An 8,096-nucleotide genomic window follows, 5' to 3' on the forward strand; every position below is an offset into this window, starting at 1 on the left:
CAGGAAACTTACGTTTTATAGTTGTTTTTTTAAGAAACAGGGACCCACTCTGTCACCCAGTCTAGAGTACAGTGGCAAGATCATAACTTACTGCAACCTTGAACTCCTCACTCAAGTGATGCTCCTGCCTCAGCCTCCTGAGTAGCTGGGACAATTGGTGCATGCCACTATATCCAGCTAATTTTTAAATTTTTTATAGAGAGAAAGTCTCACCATGCTGCCCAGCCATGCTGGTCTCAAACTCTTGGGCCCAAGACATCCTCCTGCCTTGGCCTCCCAAAGTGCTAAGATTAGAGGTGTGAGCCACCATGCCTAGGCAGGAACTTTATGATTTTTAACAATAAAATACAATACCATTCTAGGTAGGTGATAAATATATCTGTCATAGTCTAACTGATCTTCTCCTTTGATGTAAATAATGATCTGTCTAATACTAAAATAATAAGCACATTTCTTTCAGTTGTTAAAGCACTGACAATTTTTTGAAAGAAAGAAATATAATAATTCTGTATTATAGAACCAGCAGTGGGAATATATGTATCATAAGAGTGAAGAAAATATCAAAAAAATCTTTAATATGCAAAGCAGGGAGCAGTGCTAAAATATTGAGCAATTCTTGAGTACATATTTGTATATGATATCCAAATATAACCATTTGGCATCCTTACAAACCTACTACAAGGTCATTCTAGTCTTGTAGACTTGGAGTACTTGTAGTACTCAGGATTACCTGTAGTAGTTTTAAAAATGGCTTCACATGTTGGAGTTATTACACTGATTATAAAAAGGTATATATATATATCAGTTATAATGATCTAGGAGAATTTCTCTGATTTACAATTTGATACCAACTCCCCCCAGGACTAATGAACATTAAATAAATCATCTATGATCATTCTAATGTATAACTGCAGTCTAACTGTGTAGCTAAAAGCAGTTTCTACTTCCAGCCACAAGGCCCAACTTTGAAGATAATCACTGATGAAACATTCTAGGTAGACTCAGCAATGAGTAAAATGATGTAACATATCTGAGTCAGAAAGTATGACAAATGAATATTTTTGAATACTGGAAGCCTGAGCTTATCTCACAGAGAAAACCTCGACAACACTCGAACAAATAACTTTCCCATGAAATAGCATGCAGTATAGTTTTTGAGTGAGGGACTAAGCCTATGATAAGAAGTAACCATTTCAAACCACATTTTTACTGCATATAGTTGACTTGGGCGGGGCACTATTAGGACTCTGGTTCATTTGAATTGGTGTAAACAATACATGGGTTCTACTGTCCTACAGCTTCCATTCAGATGACTAAAGTCATGGGACTTTCAGCATAGCTAGCTGATGACAGTGCATACTATTTTGTCCCAAAATCCAGTTCAAGCCTGGACATACCAGTTAGACAGTAAGCTGTTTAAAGGCAAAGGACCAGGAATTGTACAGGTCTTGGTATATAGTAGGATATGAAAAAGTGTTTTTGAACTAAAGTTAAATGTGGAATATCTTAGAATTCATGCAATGCACAGGACTGCAGGATTCTGAGATGTTGTTTAACTCTCAGATTCTACTCGACTCAATAAACATTGCTTCAATTAAATGCAGGAATTGTGCTAGGTGCTGAGGACACCAAGTTGATAAGTCACAGTCCCTGCTGTCAAGAAACTCACATGATCCCTAATTCTTTGTCAGCTTGCTATGATCACATTTCCTTCCAAAGAATTTCTAAGCAATGCCTAGTGGATACAACCTTGGAGTTCCTTGGAACAGTTCAACAATCTCCAAATGATGACTCAGGCCAGATTGTATAACTCAGGTTTTGTCTGCAAAACTGAAAATGCTTCAGTACCTACCTAAATTTCAATGTTGAGGAATTCTTTAACAAAGACATCACATGTTAGGATTTAAGGTACACAATTACCCTTGGGTGAATTAAGCACTGACCACGACCGTTTCTTTACTCAAATGTTCTAATAACACAGTTAGAAATTGAGTGCAAAATGGCAGCTCAAATAAATGAACCAGAAAACCAACCTATCACTTTTCATTTTCACTAAATTAAGATCAAGAGAACTAGAATTATAAAAACATAAGGGTGCAAAACTCCCATGTACCTTTGCAAAAAATTACTTCTGTGACCTTTGGCTGTACAGTGACCTTAATAATGCAAGCACTGTTTTGAATGCAAGCATGTGGGAGGCATTTTCACCACTTTTGGTGACTTTAGGAGGCTTAAGAAATGTTTTTGCATTTATTGCATAAACTCACAAAACAAAGGAAGGGGCTTTCAAACTATTCAGTGAGAGTCTATAAAGTTTGTTTTTCAAAAATGTCTAACTACTGCTTACAGTTATAAAGGCCTGCTTTCCACCTACAAGTTGCCATTATCTCAAAGGTGAAATTTTAGCATATGACTAAAACTTCCTATAGCTACAGCTTCATGATTCAGCAGCAACATCAATAATTCATAGTGAGATCATAGGCTCTCTGTGAAAGGTAGTGACATACATGCCTTATGAAAGGAAGCTTAGGGCATATCGAGAGCATTTTGCATTAAGACTTGTGGCTTGTGTGGGTGTCAGATATTTGTCTCTCAGCTGGTAGGAGTGCAGAAAGATCCTTCTTTGGGAAAGGCTCCTTCAGAAAGGTGAATTTAGGTTGTCAGGCTGGGATTCACGTATGTGGTCACCAGCTCCCCACCTATCCCAGCTCTCCACCTATCCCAGCGCACAGTTTTCCGGAATTACACTGGGCAGGTGGGATGCCTTTCTGCTTTTAGTGGAAAAGATTGCAGCTTGGTTCCCTGCCATCACTAAACACAAATGTGTTGGTTTTTCTTTTTTGAGCTTCCAACCCTTGCAACCTTCCAAAAATAAATCAAACCAGCCATCAGGGCACCGAAATAATACTACTACTAATAAGCAGCTTTGCCTAGACTTATACAAACAACACTTCTGAGGTAAACTTTGCCCCAGAGGTCTGGAGACACTTTTCTTTATGTAATCTCGCTTACTAATAATTACTAGACTTGGGTGCATTAACCCTAGAAATAGATTTTAATAGCCACACCTTAAAACAAACGACATGAAACGGTCATTTTTTTTAAAAAGTGCACCAACTAGAAAAACACTTGGCAGCCTGCTTGGACCCAAGCTGGAGACAACTCCTGCCACTACGAAGCCCTCCACTCCAAAGGGCCCCCACCAATACGGCAAGAGCGCCCTCCGGGGACCCCGCCTTCCTCCCTCTCGCGGCACCAGCACCGCGCGGTCTTCTTCCCTCGGGTCACCTCCCGCGTGGCTCCTCCCCCTTCTGCTCCTCTTAGCCTAGTTCCAGGAGCTGGGGCCAAATTGCCAGAGCAGGGCTGATTTGCATAGCCCAATGGCCGCGCCGTATGCAAATGAAGCGGGAGGTGGTTGGCTGAAGGTTGGCAGGATAACTCCGGCGAGCGGGGCCCTTTGTCCTCCAGTGGCTGGGAGGCAGCTGCCGGTTTCGTGTCACAGCCGGTTGGCTAGACGAGAGCCCTAGAGCCAGCGAACGAGCGAGCGGGGCGGGAGAGGAGTATTGTGCGGCGGCGGCAGCGGGCGCTGGAGGAGGAGCCCGGGCGGGCGAGGGGAGGCCGGAGAGTGCTGGGGCCGGAGCTTGCCGCGCGGCGCGGGTGAGCGAGTGCAGAGAGCAAGCGCCCGCGCGCGCACGGTGGCAGGAGCAGCCCGCACGCCGCGCTCTCTCTGTGGGCGACCTGCAGTTGCAATATGACTTTGGAAGAATTCTCGGCTGGAGAGCAGAAGACTGAAAGGTAAGTCGGTCTGCTTACCGGACCGAACTCCTCTTTTGCTCCCCGTGCACCCCAGTGCAGTCGGGCTGTGGATGGTTTGCAGGAGAGCGAGCGGGAAAGTTTGCAGAGGGCACCTCCCAGGGGCGCCCGTGGGTGGAAAGAACTTGCCCCCTAATCCGGCCGAGCCCCGCCGGGGGCCTTTACCAAGGGCAGAAGTGGCCGTCGCTGCCCCTGCGGCTCCCGCGGCTGGCAGCCTGTGGCAGTGTCCTCTGGGAGGGTGGCGGGGGGCACTCTTGGGGCTCCTCACAGGGGCTGCAAGGGGTCCTGGAGGGTGACGGAGCTGGGGGAGCTCCGGGCTTGCGGAAAGCCCGGGTGCACGATGGTGCTTGCACTCGGGAGGGAGGGAGAGTCGGCAGTGATGCAGGTTTGGGGGTACCGACGGCCCCAAGGGCACCCGGACTGACGGGACCCCCTCACCTTTGCCCGCGTGTAGGATGGATAAGGTGGGGGATGCCCTGGAGGAAGTGCTCAGCAAAGCCCTGAGTCAGCGCACTATCACCGTCGGGGTGTACGAGGCGGCCAAGCTGCTCAATGTGTAAGTGGGGCCCTTGCGTGTCCCCTGGCGGCACCCCTCCCCACCCCCTGCAGCGCCGCCTTCGGCCGCTTTCCGTCTGCCCCGGTGGCTGCCTGCCCCAGGGGAGCGAGCTAGCCGGGTGGCGACCCCCGGGGACCCGGGCGGGGCTGCGGGCGCCCACGCGGGCGGATCGTGGCCCCGTGGTCACTGGCCCCTCCCGTTGCCCCCAGCGACCCCGATAACGTGGTGCTGTGCCTGCTGGCGGCGGACGAGGACGACGACAGGGATGTGGCTCTTCAGATCCACTTCACCCTGATCCAGGCATTCTGCTGCGAGAACGACATCAACATCCTGCGCGTCAGCAACCCGGGCCGGCTGGCCGAGCTCCTGCTCCTGGAGACCGACACGAGCCCGGCGGCGAGCGAGGGCGCCGCGCAGCCCCCGGACCTGCACTGCGTGCTGGTGACGGTAAGAGAGTGCGGGAAGGAACCAGGCAAGGAAGGGAGCCAGGGCGGTCTCCTGACTGCAGATCTGGAATGGGTGGAGGTCAAGAGAGTTCTTGCCTTTGCCCCACTGATGAGCGGCTGGACTTTCAACCGAGATGTACTAGTTTCATCATCAGGATTTTCTCTGGTACAGAACATGTCTAAGCATGTTGGAGGCTGCCAGCAGCGGAAGAGATCCCTAGATCCCTGTGAGTCAGCAGTCAGCCCAGCTACTCCCTACCTACATCTGCACTACCTCCCGTGACTAATTCCTTTAACAGGGCAGATTAGATAAAGCCAAATAAATTCCTGGCTCACCCCTCATTAAGGAGTCAGCTTCATTCTCTGCCAGTCACAGCTAAAAATAGAAATGGTGTAGGAGACAGACCTTATTCTCTAGAAATACATTGAGAGGATAGAGTGGAATTTTTTTCTTTGCAATCTTGCATTTTTTTCATCGGACCTTTTTTTTCCTGATAAAAACCTTTGGTAGGTAGATCAATTGTGTTTTCATAGGTAAGTGTGCTGCCTTTGTCTTCTAAATTTTACTCCTTTTTGATGGGGGCAGTGGCAGCCTAATTATTTTGCTAGTCCTGAAAAGTACTGCTCTGTCTTTTGGGAAGACAACTGTGGCAATTCCAATTAACTGCTGCGGACGTCTCATCTCATTGTACACGCAGCACGGAAATCTTTCCCAAGACTTTCACTCAGGGCTCTCTGCCACTCAGGGCTCTCTGTCAGGGTACACAAGATACTCTCATGCAAAACTGAAAGGATATCACGCAAACATGTATGTGGCTCATCGTGGATGGTTAGTGTTCAGTCTTTGCAGAGTGTAGTTTAATAGATAATTACCCTTAACAATTTTGCAGGAAACCCAACTACCTAGGAGAAACTTTATTTTTTGTGCTTGTAACTTGTCTCCCTGTCACATAGCCAACAAATAGAATGTTCAAGTGTCTTCCCCTTCAAAGTAGTATAATTATTAGCAAATGCTGATTTTTTTTTAATAGTTTATTTTTCTAAATTTGTTCCCAGAATCCACATTCGTCACAATGGAAGGATCCTGCCTTAAGTCAACTTATTTGTTTTTGCCGGGAAAGCCGCTACATGGATCAGTGGGTTCCAGTGATTAACCTCCCTGAACGGTGATGGCATCTGAATTGAAAATAACTGAACCAAATTGCACTGAAGTTTTTGAAATACCTTTGTAGTTACTCAAGCAGTTACTCCCTACAATGATGCAAGGATTACAGAAACTGATGTCAAGGGGCTGAGTGAGTTCAACTACATGTTCTGGGGGCCCGGAGATAGATGACTTTGCAGATGGATAGAGGTGAAAATGAAGAAGGAAGCTGTGTTGAAACAGAAATACAAGTCAAAAGGAACAAAAATTACAGAGAACCACGCAGGAAGGAAAACTATGTATTAATTTAGGATGGTTGAGTTACATTAAAATAAACCAAATATGCTTTGTTAAAGTTTAAATGTGCAGCCATAGTTTGGGTATTTTTGGTTTATATGCCCTCAAGTAAAAGAAAAGCCGAATGGGTTAATCATATTTTAAAACCATATTTTATTGTATTTTGATGAGATGTTAATTCTCAAAAGTTTTATTATAAATTGTACTAAGTTATTTTATGACATGAAAGGTTATTTATGCTATAAATTTTTTGAAACAATGCCTACAATAAACTGATATGGAATAATTGCATAATTTCTCAATGTGTGCTTTTGTTTCTTTTAGCTTGGACATTATTAACATATTTTACGGATGCTTTGCTCTATACTAGGTCCAAAGTCAGAAAAACAGGTGATTTAAGAACATCTGGGGTTGCTGTTAGGGAAACATGATTAGAGATTCGCATTGCAAACTTTGAATATTACAGTTCAATGATATTAGTGCTGTAATAAAATTATATGTAAAATGTTGAAAAAGCAGCGAGTGGCCAAAGCTACCTACAAGACCAGTGAAGTTTTTACTGAGGAAAGATCATTGTATTTGGGTCTTAAAAAATGAGTTTCCTTTTCCTAGCTAGAGAGGAAAGGGAGATTGCTAGTAGCTGCACTAGTTTGTGCAAAGGTGTGGAGGCCTGAAAGATCACAACGTGGTCAGGGAACACAGAGTGATTCTGTGTGTGCCTCTGGTGTGGAAAGATAAGGGAGAGATATAGCTGCAAAGGAAGGTGGGGATTAGGCCCAGGCTATGAAGGGCATCCTGCGTCACCCTTATGCATTTGGGCTTCCTTCTGTAAACTTCGGGCAGATAGCAGAGGCCTTCACAAAGGAAGTGGCATGATCAGTGTTCTAGAGGCTGTGAAAGCTGGTGATTGGGATGAGGGGCTGTAGGTAAGAAGTCCAATTAGGAAGTGACTAAGAAACCAAGACAGAACCATATTTACCGAGCAAACAGGGAAGTGGCCTGGCAGTCTTCTGATGCCCTTAGTCTCTCCCTAGAGCTTTGTAGCTTCTAGCTGAACATTTCTACTATGGTTCCAAAGGGTCTGGTTAAATTAAATTATATCAGATGGGAGACATGGCAGAAAAGAAAGAAGCAAAAGAAAGGCTTTAGCACAACAATCATCTTTTAGCTGGAATAGTCACTTAACAATTAACTGCAACAATTTCATCTAGTTGTAGCCAAAGAAAGCAAAAATGCTTACTAAGGCAAGGCCTAGTATAGCTTTGGTCCATAGGATTCTTCTTTGCCTACTTCTCAAACCATACCCCCATGGCTCCTCTGCCATCTGTCTCCCAGCCTTGTCATGACTACATACAATCAGGAGAAAGAGAAAAACCAACCAATACCAATAACTCCAAGCTTCTGCATATCTTAGGAATAACATAGGCCCATAAGCCCTTCACCTTGCAATTAAGTTTCTGTTTTTCCACATCTGCTAGAAATGTGGGTTTTAGGCCTTGTTTAGGCCTGTATCCTTTTTTTTAAGCCAATGCCCAATCTGAAATATAGCTGGTATTTAATAATTGTTTTTTATATAACCAAAAGATTGAGAGTGGTGAATTTTAAACAGCAGGATTTTTTACCCTCTCACTCAGGGAGTTTTTATCCTTTTTTACAACTGTTTGATAAAAACCATTGTGCAAAGATGAGTGAAACTAGGTAGGCAGAATGGAGAAAGCAGCTTTGCCTGGCGGAAAGCATGCTAGCAGCCAGTCTTGATTAATCCTCCGTCCTGCTTTCTTCATCTGTAAAATGGAGATCAAATTACCCATCTTGCAGAGTAGTAGCCTCTCCTACAATT

General features: G+C 45.0%; 1 protein-coding gene across 1 annotated transcript; it reads left to right on the forward strand.

Annotated features, from left to right (window-relative positions):
• Window positions 1-3,330: 3,330 nt before the first annotated feature.
• On the forward strand, window positions 3,331-6,554 carry GADD45A (growth arrest and DNA-damage-inducible, alpha). Its single transcript, XM_012653783.1, has 4 exons — window positions 3,331-3,795; window positions 4,268-4,369; window positions 4,579-4,816; window positions 5,872-6,554. The coding sequence occupies exons 1-4, from the start codon at window positions 3,752-3,754 to the stop codon at window positions 5,983-5,985; spliced, it is 498 nt and encodes a 165-aa protein (XP_012509237.1). The 5' UTR covers window positions 3,331-3,751; the 3' UTR covers window positions 5,986-6,554.
• The last annotated feature ends 1,542 nt before the right edge of the window (window positions 6,555-8,096 follow it).

This window comes from Propithecus coquereli, unplaced genomic scaffold (genome assembly GCF_000956105.1).
Source record: "Propithecus coquereli isolate 6110/MARCELLA unplaced genomic scaffold, Pcoq_1.0 Scaffold427, whole genome shotgun sequence".
In the NCBI taxonomy this organism is placed as follows: Eukaryota; Metazoa; Chordata; class Mammalia; order Primates; family Indriidae; genus Propithecus; species Propithecus coquereli.

What these genes read in the sequence shown, in the direction of transcription:
- GADD45A (XM_012653783.1), top strand. Translation starts at nt 3,752, where the DNA reads ATGACTTTGGAAGAATTCTCGGCTGGAGAGCAGAAGACTGAAAG. An exon ending in GGAGAGCAGAAGACTGAAAG is followed by an intron (nt 3,796 to 4,267) that starts GTAAGTCGGTCT and finishes GCCCGCGTGTAG; the next exon opens with GATGGATAAGGTGGGGGATG. An exon ending in TGCACTGCGTGCTGGTGACG is followed by an intron (nt 4,817 to 5,871) that starts GTAAGAGAGTGC and finishes ATTTGTTCCCAG; the next exon opens with AATCCACATTCGTCACAATG.